Source organism: Rhea americana, unplaced genomic scaffold, assembly GCF_003343005.1.
Source record: "Rhea americana isolate MKP2758 unplaced genomic scaffold, rheAme1 scaffold_438, whole genome shotgun sequence".
Lineage (NCBI taxonomy): Eukaryota > Metazoa > Chordata > Aves > Rheiformes > Rheidae > Rhea > Rhea americana.
The window spans coordinates 181,588-200,781 of NW_028186577.1; the positions used below are offsets into that span (position 1 = coordinate 181,588).

Genomic DNA, 19,194 nt, shown 5'->3' on the forward strand with positions numbered 1-19,194 from the left:
TTCAAGTAGGGACCATCTTGCCCAATGTCCTTTGGGTGTCCAGCACTGTGAGACTTGGATCTTGATATCCATCTCTGAGCGCTAAAATAAGAAAACCTAAATTTGGAGAAATACGAAGTAAATGCGTGTATGTTGTTGTTTGTTATCTTGTGATATAAAGTGTCTGTTCAGCCCTCCCTGGAGTAGATGGAGGTAAAAGGACTGRTTAGGATGCTAATAGTCAGTGGTTTTGTTTGTAGTAAGAGGATGGGAGTTATGTGGTAGCAACAGGTCTCTTAGCAACAGCCTCTGCTCCTGATGCAGACCCCTTCAGGCAGTGGCATTCCCGCTGCTGATCTGTTTAGGGATATTTTTAAAAATGAAAAGACTAAATTTAGCCTCATTTCCCTTCTCCCAGCCTCTTGGATCTCTTTTCTGCGCTAGTTAGGTGCTTTGTTAGACTCATAGCTGGGCAGCAAAGATGTGAGAGAAAAGGCTTTTCCTTCCGCTGTGTTACTTGAGATGGCCCACAAGGGGTTAAACCGCAGTTGGATCTAAAAAGCCTTAGAAGGGTTTAAAAGCAGTTTAAAAGACCAGGGTGCGGTTGTTGCAAGAGCATCTCCATTGCTGTGTGCTACAGAGATGGCAAAGCTACAGTCAGCTTTTCTCTCTTAATTGCTGCAATTAACCTTTAAATCCAAAAACAGAAGCAGCAACAAAGTTCACAAGCGGTACCTGATGCTGTGTGTCTTCCTGAGTCCTGGGCTCTACCCACCCTGTCAGACACTTGGGTGGGAAGACCTGGACCAGGCTRAAAGTTTCCAGTCAGTTTCCCAAGYTGCATGTTTTAAAGAACTTCTAATCGGTCACTAATATGCCATTAAGATCAAAGAGTTTAAGATGTCTAGTTCATTTTCTCCTATTTTTGTAATTTTCTGATTTGAGGTTTTTTTGCTCCTCCGCTTAATCAGACTGGGTGATGAAAATAGACTGTGGCCAGCTCACGTGTGCTGGGAGCCCCTTTCCCTTGCGGTTGGGCACAGCGTTGGCTCATGGTGAACCCCTGTGTTAGGACTATGAGTTTGGGGCTATAAGCAGCAACGGAGAAGGAATCTTTTGCTTTGAACTCTGAAAATATCTATGCATACAAAATGTGGATTTTGGAGCCAAACGCTACCTTCCTAAMCCACGTTCCCTTCAACTTTTCCCAAGTATCCATTTTCTTAACTGCAGCACACAAATGTCATGGTGATGAGTGCAGTAGAGGTGCATTGACCGGATTGATGGAATCAAGAGAGGGTCCCGAAGCTTAAATAGATGAGGAAATCCCAAAGCATGTCTCTATTGGTATGAAACAATCCTGTATTTGTCAATCAATCCTGAGATCTTTTAACAGGAAAAGCCTCAATTTCTGTCACTTGAATAAAAGACGTACCTCTACCGGTTGAAGTGGTTTGTGGGTTATTATTGGCTGTGCTGGCCATGTGAAAATAGTACCAGGACCTGCGTGTGGTACAAGCGTCTCGTTAGTCCCAGATACTGGTAATACTGGTGGGTTCTGTGACGAGGCTTTGGACACTGCATGGTGCTTTTAGCTCCACTAGAGCATCCTTGAAGTTGACTTCATTATGGAAATAGGGCTAGGGTTAATTCATTGCCTAATGGAGGCCTTCCATCTCCTCCCTTCCCCCCCTCCCCTTTCCACCCTCTTCAGCAGCTGAAAAGGAATTTCTCACTGCTTTGGAAAGGGCTTCATTGTGGTCAGGCTTGCATCTGCAAGCTTGTGGTCAGCATGCATCTGCYCAGTGAACCCTCAAATGTAGGGATGCGAGGCTGAGTATGTTCTTGTGAGGAGCGTGACCAGGGCAAATTTCTGCCTTGGCTCAGGTACTGATGCTGGTGGAAGGCGGGTAGGTTTTCAGTGCTCCCATCTATGAAGATGGGGGAGCTCTGCAGCTCACAAACCGTCGGGTCAATCAAAGGCGTTTTGAAAATGGACCAGAAAGGGACCCAAATGAGTTGACACATGGGTCAAACCTCCCTGTGAACACTTGCAAAGAAAAGTTCTCTTGGATCTGCTTCCCTACAGCTTCTGTTCCTGGCACTGTTTCCAGTGACCACATGTGGTCCAGGCCCACAAAGGACTGGGTGCAGGAGAAGACTGGTACAATGGCTTGTTTTAAAGTAAATAGGGAACAATCCACATATTTGAAAAAAAATATCCTTAAAGATATCCAAGTTTATGGTCCTTGGGGCAAACAGAGCCCTGCACAGGGTCTCCCCCTGGAGTTTATTATGCTCGTAGCACAAGGGAGCATCTCCACATTGCGTGTTTGGCTGAAGTGGAAGATCTCACACCAACAGTGTCCCTGAGCCCACTGGGAAGCTTGTGAGCACAAGCAACCTAAAGACAGYGAGTGGAGAGTGTGTCCAGCCCTGTTTCCCGCAGCAGACATCATGATGCCAGCTGCGTGCTGTGGTTGGGATTTCTTTTTTATCTCTTTTAAGGATGGGAAGAGGGTCAGTCCTCTGCGGTCCCTCGGGACTCAGGTTTACACTCAGATCATGTGCCGTGACCAGCTCTGTCTGTGCTGGAGTCAGCCTGGGAAATGAACCTCCTCTTGTTCCTTAGATTAGGGTTTCTGTGGAGGTCCTAACACTGCCAGTCCCTCTCATGATGCAGAGAGTTACCTGCACTATTTGCCAGTAGGGGATTTATTCTGACTTTATCTACAATGATTCATAAATATATATGGAGGAGAGAGAAACATCGGTTTTGCTTGTAGCGAGCAGATCCTCCACCTGGGATATGACTGCACAGCACGYGCCGTCTTCAATAACTGCACAGAATACCTCCTGTTCCCCACTACCTACAAGCATGTTAAACCAAAGGTTTTTAACCAACCTTTCTGAACCCTCAGGTTAGTATTTGGACTCGTTTCTGGGTCCTGTTTAGCTTCTCAAAGCTCTAGCCTGCCCCTTGGAATAAGTTCAACGCAAAGCACTTGTTGCTCCAGTTAGAAGTGAACATCTGGGCAGCGAGGGGTTGTATTTACTTGTTAAGTGGACTAAAGGGACCTGTCTTTGGTTAAAATGCTTTGCTCTGATAGCTGTGCAGGAGCTGTGACTCGTTCCCTAGCCCAGCTGCCCAGGCAGATTCAGAGGCTGCAACTCGGCCCAATTAACGCTGCAAACTCATTGGTTTTCATACGTGCAAATAATCCTCTGATTGCTCATTCTGAGGAAAATTGTCCCCTTGATTTCACCGAGTTTTATAAAGGCCTAGCTGTAATTACTGTACTGTGTGTATATAGTTAAAAAAAAAAAAAAAAAAAAAGCAGCCTCCTTGTGTGATCCAGCACAAGGCAATGCTTGGGAAGCTAATGCAATAATAAGGGGAAAAATGTCCACTCTGTGCTTCAGGGCGTCCTGCTGCTGTCTCCTTCCCTTTCTATCCATAGCTGCCCTGGGGCTGGGGGTGCTGAGGAAGAGGGTCCGCTGCGGAATTCTGTGCTGGACTGCGTTACGGCAGAGGAAAGGGCAAGGAGCAGAGTGACAGGGAACAGATGTCTGGGCAGGACACAGCCTTAAGGACAAAATATAAATGATTCAGAAAATTGCTGCTATCAGAAATGAATAATTTTTTTTTTTTTTTTTTAGTTATAAACATTCCCTTTCTTAAAATACCAAGAGACTCGTTAGACCATGTTCCAGACAAAACCGACCCACTGGTGCTTGGCAGTCAAAGCCATTTTGAAGTGCATGYGCAAAATGTCTCTTAAATTGAAATAAGCTGGGCTGCGCTTGTGCCTGCTGCAGCTGGCCAGGAGCAAGGGCTGGGTTGTCAGCCATGGGGCTGCACCTTTGGGTGATGCATGCCGAAGCCATCAGTGCGATCAGTGCAGCCTGAATTTCCCCCACGTGAAGCTTTTCTTTTTTTCTTTTTTTTTTTTTTTTCTTTCCTAGCCTGGTAAATAGGGGAAGAGGTGGCACAGCTTGTTGGCAAGGTTTTGCACAGCTCTTTCTCCCTCTCGGCTCTGTCCTTGGTGACTTCGCAATGTCCCGGAGCCCAGCAGGGACACATGGGAGCCCTCACACAGAGGAGGCAGGGTGAGATGGGCTCAGGCTTTGCTGTTGGATCTTGAATCCTTTTGCATGCCAGCCAGTTGAGAGAGGCTCCTTTCCGACGGGAAAGAGCTGTGATGTGTGCTTGAGAGGCTTCGTCGTAACTGTTGACTTCCAGCCCTGCAAGTGAATGGACTTCTCTGGACCCAGTCCCATGGATGAGGCTCTCCTAGGTTGGTTGGTGTCTCCAGGGCTCTGGCTGCGAGGTCAGCAGCAGTGCAGGTGCCTGTTTGGTTTCCTTTTAAAGCTGACGTATAAACTATCTCCTTGTGGGATAAATGACAGTGATAATGCAAAGGAAACTGGAGCTTTTTCTCCTTTTCTTTTTTTTTTTTTTTTTTTTTTTCCTTGCAGGGAGCTGCTGGGGAGTAGGCTTTGGTCCCAAATTACCCATTGGTTGGCAAAGGTAAAATGAGTTTCACTGCTCAGAAGTGAAATACTGTTGTTCAAATATACTCGCTTGGAAATAGGCTCTGCAGAAGTTAGGGCGGTATCTCCAGAGCATTTGTCCTCAGGTTCTGAATTCTCTGGTTTTTGCCTTAGTGTTCATTTACTTTTCAGGCTGAAAACAAATACAACTTTTCCTTGTCTTTCAGATAGCTGCCCAAGAGCTCTCGGATAACAGAGTGATTACTCTGAGCATGGCTGGCAGAAAACTGGATAAAAAGGTAAGCGGTATTACATCTACAAGATGCTGTTAAACATCTTTTCTTTATAGGATATGAGATCTAAAGAAATCTTTGCTTGTGGGCATAGAAGTGGCTGAAAACAGCCCTACTGGAGAAGGCGTTAGGCTGGGACTGGAGCTCTGGATTCAAGTCCTGCCTATGCCCCTGACTGCTGGGTAAATTTGTGCTTCTGTTTCTCTGCTGTCCCCGCAGTGCTTTCTTCATAATGCKCATGGAGTCGGAAAGATCATGTGTCACACCAGATCTGTGCACTGTCATGTCTTCAAGTCCAGTGTTTTGAGCCACGTTTGTTATTTTGGTGCCTATTTTTTGGAAAATTTGGACTGAACTGACAGTTTTGAGACCCTGCSAATCAAATCAGCATTTCAGCAGCATTTCAAAAGTGCTGCCTGCTTGTTGCCTCTAGCCCATCTCTRAATTGAATAAATGTTATTTCATGTTTCAAAAAGGAGGGCCTATCTTTTCCCAAGGAAGAAGCTTTGACCTTGTGGAAGTAGATAACACATGGATTTTGCTTTGTGCGTGATACACAGGAAACCGTAAGACTTTCTGAACAAAACAGTCTGACCTTATTTACCAAGCAACCAGAGCTATTCTTCTTAAACCAGCTCTGTTGCTAAGCAATCCATGGGATTTTTTTTTTCCCCTTCCTAGTCTCTCTGGAGCTTGCGTTATTGACAGGATGGCCCTCAGCTTTCAAACCAYAGTAAAGCAAACATCCAGGCAGAAGGGTATTTTGGGGGACAGAAATTTTGGGTTGTCCCATCCCATTGTCCAAAAGAGATGGATACAAAGTTTATTCAAGGATTTTTCTCAACCGTAGGTGACTGTTGTTTCCTGTCCCTCCCACTTTACCAGGTCTTGTACTCTGTAGTGAAAAGTGCTAAATGCCCCTGTGACATAATCCCCAAATAACTCAATTTTTCCAAATGGACTGGATGATGTCCTTGAACTAGTGGCTTCCTCTAAGACCTGAGAGTGAATTTTTTGTGTATCAGTGAAAATCCCTAATGCAACAATTTTCTTCTGGTGCTCCAAGAAAATGCCTCTGCTGTCTTGCCAAGCAAGAGATGAGATACCATGGCCGGCCGGGTACTATTCTTTGTGCTTTAGGGTCCTCTTACAGCAATGGCCATTTTGAAGAGCAGTGCTAAGGACCTGGGGCTGACCCTACAGCACTGGTACCTCAGGTATATGTGCATTTGTTATAATGGCAAGTTAGTTGGTGGCACCCCTTGCTCTATGGGCAAGAGTTACCTTTCTAACCTGATTTGTGATCAGGTTCCTCTGCCTGGTTATGCAAAGCTGAAATCTTGTGATATTGCTCACCTAGGGCATCATACTATGGGTCTGTGGACCTTCAGACCCAAAATCAAGATACAATAATTCAAAGTCTACCTGCAACATCTTAGGCAGGCTTTTTGTGATATAGATATGCAGTTACACTGACATAGGGACTCTGATGAACTTCAGGGAGACCTAGAAAGAATAGTGTTATTCAATAGATGTCAGCAGAAAGCTCTTTCCTCTGTAGCTTCAGGCTTCGCCTCGGTGACCACCTGCCATTACCAACAGCTAACTGGGTTTCTTTGCAGATTCCCGTAACGCAGAACAGCGCTGCGGTGCTCAGTCTTGGTAATGGGCAAAAGATGCCGATGTCATTTCAAAGTGAAAGACGTACATTTTAAATTATCCTTGAGCATGTAAAAGGAAATTGGATTGAACTCAATTTTCTTAAAAGAAATCTTGAAATTCTCCATGACCTGGAATCCCCACTTTTCAGAAACTCTCTTCTCAGCAGAAGCACTCAATTTCCACGAGTGTCCCAGATCAGGTGCTTGTCTTATCATCGTTATCGTAGTTTTAAACCTCTTTGCAGGCTGTGTCTACTGCAGTAGATTCAGTTTTCTTTACTGTTCCTGCTGGCCTTTCCCACCYGGAGCCAGTGATGAGAGTAATACGTTCATTACCAAAATCCTGCACAGAGCACAGACCCTTAGAAGCTGTGCTGCCTTCAAGCRCGGGAGTGTGTTGCAGGAAAAATTGCAGCATTATCTGGTGACCATTAAATGCAGTATTGTGCCTGCTAGCACCTGCCACTGGCGTCACGCTAACTTTGTCCTATRCTAGCTGTACAAGAACCCTTCCTGGCCTTTAGGCTTGTTATCAGTCTGAATTGGTCTGAATTTGTAAGAACTCAATACCAAGCATGTTTTTTTTTTACAATGTAGGGTACAAGTGTGGGCTAATAGCAGGAGCCTTGAAAATAGATGACAGGCTGAAACGAGTTGGTTGGGCTATAAACAACTCACTCATGGGCAGTTATTGGTCATTGATGGAAGATAACAAGAGCAGCTAGGTAAAAACCAGGTAAGGGATGAGGCGCCTGGTTGTGACCTGGGAGATAACCACCTCCAACCCAACACAGCCCATAGAAGGAGGGGGCAAGGCTATGGCCTSCCGGGAGACTCAAGCATCATCTTTGAGTCTCCTGGATAAGATCCTATGGGACATCATGGGGGGCCATGGGATCCTCTTGTTGCGCGTGCTGAGCCGAGGCCGTGGGCACCCATCTGCCTCAGGACCCCAGCTTGGTGAGGACCTTTCAACCCACTGAGCTGCCACCCAGGGCTGCGTACCATGATGTGTGTGCGTGTGTATGTATGCGTTTGCACGTTCCCCCTGTCCAGCTGTGTGGGGCACGAAGGTGTGAATGTCTGAGGGTGTGTGTTCCAGCTGTGAATTCTCAGCTTTTCTTCTAACTCTAAAACCGTCTCAATAGAAAGCTTTGTGGATAAGTCAAATTTGGCCAGTTTCCTCTCTCGGTAGCATGGTTAGACCTTTCCCTCCCTGGCAGCTGTGCTGCAAACACTGCCTGGAGCCGTGCTCAGCCCCAGGCAGCTCTTTCCCAGTGACCACCCCGATGCTGGGACCTTCCTCCAGCAAAGAGCAGATTCTTCCTCCACATCATGTCTGTTGTTTCTCCACATGCTGCTCACTACCTTGATTTAAATGGCAAGGCTTCACTGGGGGAAAGGTATTGGCAGCAGAGGCAGCCTGAGGATTTTGTCCCTCCTGACAGGTCATCTCTTTGTAGAGCTTTTTAAAGAAAAATGTAGCCTACAGGGAAAAAAATGTATTTTTAGCCAGGATCAGCCCTGATAAACATAGCCCTACAAACATTTGTACAACCCAGCTGTGGGGGCAGCAGGAGAACAGTGCGCGGGTGGGGTGCTTCGACACAGGCAGGTAGAGAGAATTGGTGCTGAAAGCTCTATATTGTGGCACTGCATCTTGTGGAAGTGGCATCCCTTATCTGTGATGTGGCAAGACCCAGCTTGGATGAATGAGACGTTTGAACCAGTTTGCAGATCGGTCTGGTCTGCTGAGGCCTTTTCGTTGCTCAGTTTGTGTCTCCTGCCGKGCCTGTGTGGGTGAGGTGTTAGTGTCTGACATTTTAAAATAGCAGTCCACAATCCTGTGGCTTGGAGGCATCTTCTATCCTGCTTTGAATGGGGCAAGGCTGAGCGGGCTTGCAAACTGGACCGCTCCACTGTGCATAGTATCACATCAAACATCTTTCAAAGATTTCTTCTGTCATCTGGACCAATGCCTTGACCAACTCTCGCTGGATAAGGAAACCATGGTGGGATGCAAGTTAAATGAGTGCAGGCAGGGTCAGGATCCTTGGGAATTAGGTACACATTGCTAGTTCTTTAATTTAACAGTAAAGCTTTAAAGCAGTGAGTTCAGGCTCCAGGTAAGCAGGATCAGAACTATGCCATAACCATTTGCCCTSTAAAAAGAATGTCCTGTTTTTCTTTCCCACAAATGTGTGAAAAATGGTAGGAGAAAAATAGAATCACCTCACCACAGAGAACCTCTCTGCCAGCTTTTATGGCCTGCTCTTCTCTACTGACTGGCTGTAAATAAAGTAAARTAAAATAAAAGCAGWCATCAGAGGTGACTCTGAATTTTGACCAAAGCAGGTTATGGCTTCTCCAAGCCCAAATGCTTTGCAGTGATTTACTTTTCCAGCTGGCTTTGGAAATGGGTAGGATTTGGATAGAAATGTTAGTTGGTTTTCTACTGGGTGGTTGCAAGGACCTGTGTCCTTAATAGCCCTTGCCTCTTGGGTTGTCTATGGAGGAGGGATCCCAGGGCTTCCGTGCTTCTTACCCACAGCTAGGAGTCTGCCTCTGTGTCCCAGCATGTCTCCTGGAAGCCCAGAGAGTCCCTGTTCAAACCAGTAGAAAATTCCTCTGGCTGTTCATAGGATTCAGGCAGCTATCTCCACTTCAGCTGTGGGAGAAAACCCAGCTGAAAAGGCTTGAGCTCTTATTAAATATGAGATAATTTCAAATATTTTGGCTTTGGTTTGCTTTCAACCACTTCTTAGTTTTTCTGAATGGAAATGAGATTCCGCTTAGAAATACCAGAGTTTCTTTCTGATGGTGATCCAGCCTCTGCTGCTCTCTGTCCTGCTTTCCTGGCTTTGGACCTACYGCCCAAAGCTGGACCGAGATCTTTGCCTGCTAACAGGCGACTCTGCAAGGGGAGCAAGTGTCCCAACGTAGACTGCCTGCAGATAGTAAGGAGGGATTTGTGTCTGCCTGTTTCTCATAAACCAGGAGAAAAACAGCCCTTTACCAGGGGCCTGTTTAATAAGGCGCTGGCGGGAAAGGCAAACACATGCTGACTGAAGTCTGCATATCTTGGAGGGTGTTGTATGATCTCTGTCAACACTAATGCAGCTTATGCCTTAAAGATTTGCTCTGCTCCTGCTTTATTGCTGTGTGTAGGAGTTTTTTTTTTTTCCTCCAAGACACTTGTGTGCTTCATATTTTTTTTTCTTCTTTTAAGCATAGGATGTTTTTCTAAACCCAAGCTCCCAGCTGGGCTGTTTTCTGTAGCATCTTTTGCCTGCTGGGCGCTGGGCTCTTGGGAGTGCAATCCTGCGGGCRTACGCCCAGGGTGCCAAGTCACCTGCTGCATAAAAGCCAAACTGGGGAACGTGGTGGGAACAGCAAGATTTGCATGACTGGATCTTAAACGTCTGTGGGAATTGGCATCCCAGCAATCACAGCACGCTAGGGATGGAGATGGTGTCTCAAGAGATCACCCCACCTTCCCCTCTCCCTGAGACGGGATCACACAACCTGGCATGGCTCCATCCTGGCAGCGCTGTGCTCTCCCGAGTGCTCCTGATACTCGGGCACCGTGCAGGATCGTGTGCACAGCATTGTGTCGCAGGCTATTTCTTGGCTGCGAGAGTTCATAAAGGTTTCCACAGTGTCGCCCTGCTTGGTGTGCTCTCCGGCATTCCCAGGATCCTAGCTCAGTTGCTCCTATAAGATTTTGAGCTTTTTCTGCAGGTAGAGCCCTGTCCCTGTTGATTTTTAAAAAGTGTCACGTTCAGCCGGTCCCAGGACCGATGACATCGGCAAGCAGTGCAGTATCACGGTGCTGCAAGCTGCATCGTTAGCCTGGGTATCAGAGGAGGAACACAGGGGTGCTTTATCTCCTGAATGTCACTGCTGATAACTGGCTGCTTTGCTCAGCGACTTGATAGTGAAATAACACCATTGCTTTCTTCTGTACTCGGTGAATGAAAAGCATGACGGAAGAATTAAATTATACCTATCTCAAGGAAAGGGAGATTTGTGAAGCAGCCTTTTTTATTGACGGTGGCTCAACGGGAGGACACCAAAGTGGGCTGGGTCCTGCTGGCACTACTTCRTCTTTTGGTGGGTTGGCCGGCGAGTGGTACGTGTGTGGCTGTTTCTTTGTTCAATGATAGCATCTGCATAAAGATCCGATTGTAACACAGATCTGCACTYGTGTAACCATAGGTGGGATTTTAAGATCATTCTTTCAGTTGGCCTGGAGACACGCTTTTTGACTGATTTTAAAGCTGTCTTTTATCAATCTGACTTCCCAGTGCAAGCTGGGAACTACACAAGAGTTCCTACATCTCTGGTAAATGCAGAGGTGAGCTTGGTGGCTTGCCCTGTGGTGTTTCCATACCTGCTATTGATGGATGACTGTGATTCTCGTGCGAGCAGAGTCAGGCCAGAGCTGAGGCACCTTGAGATCTTCTCTGAGATCTATGGCAGACTACACCTCACATTTGTATGTGCTCTGCTTGGCAATAACCTACCCACTAGTCTTGCCCGGTTGACTGTGGGATGTTCAGTAAGGCCTGTGGTCAGTTGGGCTCTTGTCCACCTTCAGTCTGGTCCAATGTCCATCCATTGATAGACTTACAGGAAAAGGGAGGGAACGTCTTGCTTGGCTCAGCTGTTGCTTGACCGTGAACCAGTTGCTTGAAAATCACTGTGTAACCCATACTTYTGTTCTTCCCCAGGACCTGTTTGGAAAGTCAGACCCCTTCTTAGAGTTCTATAAGCCAGGTGATGATGGAAAATGGATGCTGGTCCACAGAACAGAGGTGAGTGGTACTCTGACTGTAGTTACTGAAATACCACTGATGTTAAATTAGCTTTTTTTGTCTTTTGATGTCATTATCTTGTTGATCACTGATAACAGGTGGATGGCAATCAGGGATTTTGAAAGCACATTGCTGCTTGCCCTATCATGCTGAGGCTACTGGACTCAGGCAAATGAAGACTTATTGAGGCTAGATTTTTTTAAAAGAGCTATAAGTCTCTTTTTATGGTATTCACTACTGTATCCTCTAAGCAGAGAAGGCAGTAGTCTCTTAACCTCATTACTTGACTCCTTCAACCTAGATGCAATTTGGATTTGTATTTATTTTGTTATATTTAGTTTGGGTCTGTATTTATTTCATGCAATCCAGGTGTCCCAGACACTCTCTTGGTTGTGAGGCCACTTAGGCGTGAGTCAAAGGGGTGGTGGGAGGGGAGGCAAACCATCRATCCTGGCTCAGCCTCAGTGCTAGCTGTGGCCCGGATTACTCTTCCCCCATGTGAGGGAGCAGCAGGAAGAGCCATGACCCAGGAGAACCAAAGTTGGGAGAGGAGGTRAGTGCAGGCAGGAGGTGGCGCAGGTGGAATGGCAGTGGGCAAGAGGTTAGAAGAAGCATTGTCAGGTCTTTGCTGTCTTGAGGAGGCTGCACAGATATCTCCAGCTTCTAYTACATGAGCATCTGGGCCTTATGTTTAATGGTGCTGGAGCCCTAGCCAAGGAGGAAGCTAGGTTTGTGCTTTGGTCCAGATGTGTGTGGTCATGGGCAGCAAAACCTTCTCCACCCCCTGTTCACATTTGTTGCAATATTTTGCTCCGAGCTCCCTTCTGTTTACGTTCTTAAGTTGCTAAAGCTAACAATACTATGAAGGAAAATACAGTGCAGGCAGGGAACGTTCCAGAAGAGAAGCTGCAGTGCTCTAGGCCACCGGCACCTCAAGTGCCTTCCCAGCTCACCGATGGGGCAGTTGCCGTCCTCGCGATTCGCGCTGTGGAGAGAGCTGCAATGCGGAGGGGCGAGAGGAGCAGGCTGAGCATTTCCAAAGCAGGCGGTGAAGGTCTGGACCYCGAGGAGGAAGGTGAAAGTGCAGGCCAGCGTGAAGCAGAAGGTGCTCGGAGGCTTCCCAGGCGACAGGCCGTGGCAAAGCTGAGCCAGGCGTGCTGCTGGCAATCTGCTGCAGGGGCACGTGCTATGGCACTCCTGCTTTCCCTTCCAGCTTTGCTGCGAGAGACGGGACGACCCTCGGCGCTCTGCTTTTTTAAAGGCAGGCTAGTAAGTGCAAGAGTGTCCAATCACACTGCATTTCACACCCCTCTTTTTCTTTCCCCCCAAGGCTTGATTAAGGATCCCAGGGTCCCACTGTAGGAAATTATTGCAACAAAACACAAGGTGAACTCCTGCAGAAGGGGAAAGGTGATACTTAGCAACTTTGTTAATAAGTGAGCTGGTTTTTCCCGCTACTAGTCATTCTGTCAAAGATTTCAGTCACTTGCACGTGCCCATAAGCACCAAGATGTGTGTACCAAATGGTCCAGTCAGGATCACTTGTATGTGGCACACAGGAGAAAAGACACCAGCTGAGTCCTCATCACGTCTCTTGGATTTTTCTTGATTGGTGATGATGACCTAGGTTTTGGACAGATCTTTCCTGTCCTTTAGGAGTCTCCAGGTGCTATGGGGATTGTCCTTATCTTCAGACTCTTGCTTGCTCCTGCCTCTACAGCTTCTAGAAGTTGCTGCCTGTTGTCTGCTTTTCTTTGTCTGAGATATGTGTTTGGGATGTAGATATCTCTGTGGCCACAGCCTGCCTTCTTGTTGGGCTAGCAGGAGGAGGACCGGCGCATGTGATGGGCAATAATCCTGTTGCCATCCTCCTGTAGTCAGAGTGCAGCTTTTCCATGGACGAGTTGTCCACGCTGTGGTCTTATTGGAGCACAGATCTGTCCTTGACACAGGCAACACAACTTAACAATTTTCCTGCTGGGAGCAATGTCCTTCGTTATTGATATAGGCCACCATTTTAGYCCCAGTTCTGTTGTTTTTTCTGGCACTTTCCCGCACACGTTCCCATTCACGTATCATTCACGCTCTTTATTTCTGTTGTAAGTCCCCGCACTGTGGGGACAAGCTGGGATCATGCTATTTGGTCATTTCCTGCTGTTTAGTGGGGATAACTGGGCCCCAACTTAGAAAACATTTAAACATATTTTTCCGACGTGTGGATTTTGAGCRTCCTCCAATCCTTTCCTCTCAGAAAAGATACAGGGTCTGGGAACGTCACYGTGCGTGGCTGTGGGGCATCTGTCTTTGGGATCTCTGTGAGCAGGTCAGTTGGCTTAAATAGAGCTGATTTTTCCTCCGGATTGCTCCCCAGGTCCCTGCCACCGGCTGTCCCGTCCTTTGGTGACCGAGGGCCTAGCCAGTTTTTTTTAAGTGGCTGATGCAGGGGAGGAAATTTTGCATGCTTTACGGGCTCTCCAATAGCTTCGTTCTTCCCAGCCCTGGAAGTAAACGCTGCCCTCGGAGGAACCCCGAGCCAGAGGAATAACTTCACATTTTTGAGACTGGATACAAAGAAGAAGACGTTGCCTGTTCTCGCAGCTTTTGGCGGGTGAATGTAATTTGCTGCTAGTCTGCGCCTAGTATTTGTCGTGCCACAGCGGAGGTGTCCGACAGGGAAGGATTAGTGTGCTCGTTACAGCATGTTATTTAAGGGAAAGTGTGAATGCCCAGCTGGGTGCTGGGTGCCGAAACGAGCCCGGCTCCTTCCGCACACCCACCCTCGGGCCCTCGGTGTCTGGCAGCATATGGGCACCGTAGYGCCCGCGTTCCTGGGGCGCGTGGGCTCCTCCTTGCTCTTTCCAACCTCGTGGAGGAGGTGTTTACAAATTGCCCGCTAAACCGYGCTCGCAGTGTCAGGGTTTTTTCCCCCCTTCTCTCACGGGAGCCTGTCTGTAAAGATAAAAGCCCGTTCACTGCGTGGTTATTTCCCAGCTCCGTCCTGTAGCAGCGATGACGGACCTGTTCCTCACCTGGCTGAGCTGGTGGTGGGCACAGCAGAAGGACCTGATGGCTTTGGGGAAAGGGGAGGGCTGCTTTCACCTAGTGGCACAAATCTCCACCTCTGTCATATTGGCACAGAGTAGGATTAATTTGCAGTCTACCCTTTGCTGCCCAGTGTCTGAGTTTCCTGATTTTTTTTTTCTTCTTCTTCATTTCCTTTTTCCTTTGAACCAGAAGAAACTTGGTGCTTCAGTAATAACCTGCTGCAGTGAGTTCTATGGGTTATAACCCCTCCATGCCTAAGGAAATGGGATATTTTCAGGTGCATCTTGTGTTCTGGTTTATCTTAAAATGAGAAGGCACTGTAACATTGAGCTCTGTGTAACACTGGCCTTTAAACCTTCCCAAATGGCTATTTTATCAGGCCTGTGTCTTGTGATATGAATGAGCATGTATAAATCAGTTTACCAGTCCCTCCCCTCATTGCTGTTGCTGTCATGCTTCCTGTTCCTCCTTTTTCCTARTGAAAACATATAGTAAAATGACTTCCTGGGGTGAATTTTTGCTGCTGCTGCTGCAGGGAGCAATGATATCACGAAAAGGCTGTGATTCATTCTGTGCCAGGGCTCTGGCACCTCTGAACATTGTGCTCCAGACTAAAAATCAAATGAACCTTTCTTTTTGAGACAATCATCTTTGTAGAAGAGGGTCTTCGTGTGCCCTGCAGGCAGCTCTGATATGCACAGAAATATACCCAGAGCCTGCTAGTGTTTGCTTAGCCCTCCAGGTTTCCACCAAGCGATTACATTCTCTCAGTCAAATAGAGAGTAGATGTCAAAAGGTGTCAATTGTATTTCTTCAGCTCAGGCAGATGTTACACGGACAAGGTGAGAGATGTGGACTTGCTGCGGGTTGCTGCCTGTGCTGTTTTGTCCARCAAGTTTCCTTAACTGCCCCTGGAGGTGGTTCACCAGAGGTGATGCAAGCAGATRCATTGTACCTCGTGCTTGCTGTCACCTAGGAACCAGCAGCTGGGGAACTGCTGCATCTCAGCTGAGGAGGCGGAAGAGGAAGGAGATAGGACTTTCTGCAGCATGCCTGGCCTCCCCCCCCCTGAGAATTTGATCCAAGGCTTCTCTTGGAAACCCGTCCCCTACTGTGTGCTCAACTCTCCTCATTCATGTTTGCCTGTAGTGATTCCATCTCTACGTTCTCACCCCGCAGGTGATCAAGTACACGTTGGACCCTGTCTGGAAGCCGTTCACTGTGCCTTTAGTGTCACTGTGCGATGGAGACATAGAGAAGCTGATAAAGGTGACTGTGCGGCTCTTCAGCTGGTATTGTGGTGGTGGGCCTCTGTGGTGCCCTCCTTTAGAACACCCCATGGCATGTTTATAAGAAACTTGTTTTGGGCTCTCCTAAGGGAGGAATTGGAAACCTCGACAAGTGAYGCTACTGGCCCTGCCTGTTGTAAGGGCAGCTGCATTCCCTTGGCTTAGTGCAGGACAAGTGTGAGCACACAAATTCACTGCTGACCATTAGGAAGTGTTGCRGCTGGCACCCACCAGCAGAGAGCCTGGGGGATCACCGAGGGTGCTCCTGAGATCCTTGTGCTCCAGCCTACTTGCTCCCAGCTCTCCAGTTTTCTCTCTAGGGTGGCATTAGCAGATCAGTGCAAGAGGCAGTAGGCATCTGGCAGCCCCTGGGATGGGCTCCCAACAGCCTGGGCAACCCACGAGTGGTCATGGCATTGGCCGCAGCAGGCAGTGAGAAGCGTGGAGYGTGGGGGTGGTTTGCACAGCTGCAAGGCACCACTCTTCTCTGGCTGCTGTGCAATGAGGCAGACTGGCTGCAGAGCCTCCCCAGGCTGCTCTGCCATGGACGGCATGGGRCAGAGATGGCCTCTCCACTTGAGGCAGGAAGATGAGACTTGTTCGTGGACAGCCCAGAGAGAGAATATGCATTTTGCGCTCCTAATGGTGAATGCTGCCTGTGTCTGAGATTGGTTTGTGCTCCTTGTGCCCTAGGTCATGTGTTACGACTATGACAGTGATGGAGGACACGACTTCATCGGGGAGTTTCAGATCTCAGTGGCCAGGATGTGTGAAGCCCAAGATGCCTTTCCAGTAAGTGCTGATGATTCCTGGGAGGAAGAGCAAGGAAGGGTCAGTGGAGGCGGCTGACGATGGAGYGGGTTATTTAGGAGTTTTTTGCTTCTCACAGTGGGACCTTGAACCTGTGCTGGGGTTAGTGAAGGCCCTGAGAAGAGGTCAAGTCCCAATCCCTTTCTCCTCCCACCCACACTATGAGTGAGTCACATCACTTTTGTGACTAAAACAGCTAAGTTAGAGAGGGCTAAGGCAGTCTTGTCTGAGAAGCAGGCTCAGCTGAGATGTCTGGAGTGTCGGCTAGAGTCATCAGAGACGTAATAGTTTGAAGCCCACRTTGCTGACACCGTCTCCTATGTTCTCCTGTGCTCCTTGCTTTGCTGTTGAGTTTGCTCTGTGATTTTTTTTTTTTTTGGGGGGGGGGAGGTGGAGTAAGGGGGGGATCAGAAGGGGAGGGTGCATCTATCTTTCCTCTCCTGGTGAATAACCAGTGTGACATGCTGTTTGGACTCTGCCCTGCCACAGTGACCACCTGATCTTGAGRGGTGGTGCCAACTTCCACACAAGTCAGCATTGGGTTTGTGACAAAAAGTGTCCCTGTCTTTCTGCTAAAATGCCAAGCAAAATTCTTTTCAGATGTTGCCTGATTCAAGGCATGTTGTGAGAAGACTTTTGGATAAACAAGGCTTTTTATAGCCATCATATCTAGGATTAAAAGCTAGAGGAGGTATTGGCTGAGAAGTGGATGTCTGTAAAACACAGAACTCGCAGCCAAATTAGAAAAGTTTCCCAGCTGGGAAACTGAGGCCCGAAGAGGAAGTATCCTGTCCAAGACTCACAGGCTGTTTGTGCCAAAGTTAGGGATTGAGCCCCTTTTTCCACTGCAATTGATCCCTACAGCCTAGCCTTAAAATCCTCTTTTCTCCCCGTCAGACACTGAGAGACGCTGGTTATAAGACAGAGTTAAATTCACTTTGATGTGTGTCTGTGCTCCCAGGCCCCTGTGGCTAACGCATCTGAGAGCATGGCATGGGTACAGCTGAGGATGGGCCTCTTTCTGCCTCTTTCCCTTGCACGACTTGTCCGTTACTGTCTGCCAGTGCCCTTGGGAACACCAGTGGTATTTGGGCACAGATGAAGGCTGCCTCGGAAAAGGTCAGGCGCCATCCATTCCCCGGGAAATCTGTCCCCCAGCACGCCCCAGCCAACGCTGCTCTCCGAGCTGAGCTGGCTGCAGGCTCTGAGTAGAGAAAGCTGTCTCCAAAAGCGAGCGAGCGCTGCTGTTCGCYGCCTTGTATCGCATCATCCCTTCTCCCTGAGGCGGATCCTCGTGACCTGTCTCATCCTTTGGGGTGGCCATGTTGATGAGAGTAAATAGAGAAAGAGCAACAGAGATGTTCTCGCCGTCAACCACCCACAGTGTGCTGCTGTGTTTGCCAGCACTGTCTGATCATGGCCTGTCTGGGAAGGGGGGTGAAATGTTCTTCCAACATCCAGAGCACTTTGGTTCAGACTCTGCTCATAACTTAGTTGAAAGGATGGTTTCCTGYCTGCCTAGAGCAGCTGTTCCAGCTGCAAACTGGTGGAGACAAACGTGTCCCACTGGCTGAACTGTGTTGCTGAACGCTTCCGTGAACACTGTTGGTATTTGGAACATCACCTGCAGCTTCGCTGATCTCTATGGRTTCCTCGGGGAAACTGAGGCAAGGGAGAGTTTTACCTTGTCTGAACGAAGACTCCTACTCCTGGTGTTGTGTTTTGTGTGCATTTTAACTAATTCTTGTGYGAGGGCATGGGAGTGCTCTTATCTTCTCTATTCCTTTACACCATTTCTGTTCAACAACCAGTTGCAATGGCCAGACAGACTGCCAGGATGGATGGACTGTCAGGCTATAGCTGCAGCTCCAGGCTGGTGCCGGGGTTATAGTATTGCACTCTTAGCTTTAAGGCTTTGCTGTCTTTATGATCTTCCCCTTGCTGTGCCTAGAAACTGCCTGTAGCTCTGAGCTTGCCACAGGCTAGAGCCCTTGGGTGGTAGCGATCACCTCCCAGCGCATCAAAAAGGACGTGTTTGTGGAAACCTCTGATACTGGGATAGTTTGGGATCGGGATGCAGAGCACCAACAAAATTTTCTGCACTTATTGCAGGGAGTTAGCTGTGAATTCTTAGCTGTGTAAGATTGGGGGAAAAACTACTCCTTTTAGTGTRTTCATAGTCCAGCCTCTTCCTTAGCCACAGCTTTTCCCTCTGGGCTAAGAAGTTCTGCTCTACTAAATCCTAGTGTCTTTCTCCAGGGCCTAGGCCACACTGGCCCTATCAACCAGTGCTGCTCTTCCTGTGAGCTCTTGTCAGAATGATTCAGGCACTTACTTTCTGCCCTAGAGGTTTTTATTTCTGTTTTGTTGATTGGGGKTTTTTTCCTGGATGCTCTGGTATTTGACCTATACTGGGACACGAGATGGCTGAAATTCTTGGCCAAATATGCTTTTATTTATATGCACTACAAGAGCTGCAGTGCAACAGGCAGCTGAGTGTTGAGCCCCATTTTGTTGGCTGCCTGGAAGGTTGTCCAGCAAGATCTCTTCTCATCTCATCCCTTGCTGTCCCATCCCTTCCCTGGTCACACGTTCCTATGCAATAGGGTAGTCAGTGGCCGGCCTGTGGTGCTGTGCTCCGAGGAACTATGTGGTGCTGCTGTATGGATGGTTACATTTCAGGATCCGAGCTCCATCCCGGCTCTGCCCCAGACCTATAAAGGCTTAGGGTAGGTGGAGAAGGCCATATCCAGAGCATCTGTCTCAGCACTGAAGCCAGACCAGGCGCCTGCTTTGAGCTAATCTT

At 48.1% G+C, this 19,194-nt stretch overlaps 1 protein-coding gene across 1 annotated transcript in view; it reads left to right on the forward strand.

The window, feature by feature from the left end:
* Window positions 1-19,194, forward strand: part of CPNE2 (copine 2) — an 89,507-nt gene that overhangs the window by 39,816 nt on the left and 30,497 nt on the right. Inside the window, exons 5-8 of the mRNA XM_085315729.1 lie at window positions 4,701-4,772; window positions 11,161-11,244; window positions 15,469-15,558; window positions 16,272-16,370. Of these exons, the coding sequence (XP_085171855.1) occupies window positions 4,701-4,772; window positions 11,161-11,244; window positions 15,469-15,558; window positions 16,272-16,370 (345 nt within the window). The remainder of the gene's footprint in view (window positions 1-4,700; window positions 4,773-11,160; window positions 11,245-15,468; window positions 15,559-16,271; window positions 16,371-19,194) is intronic.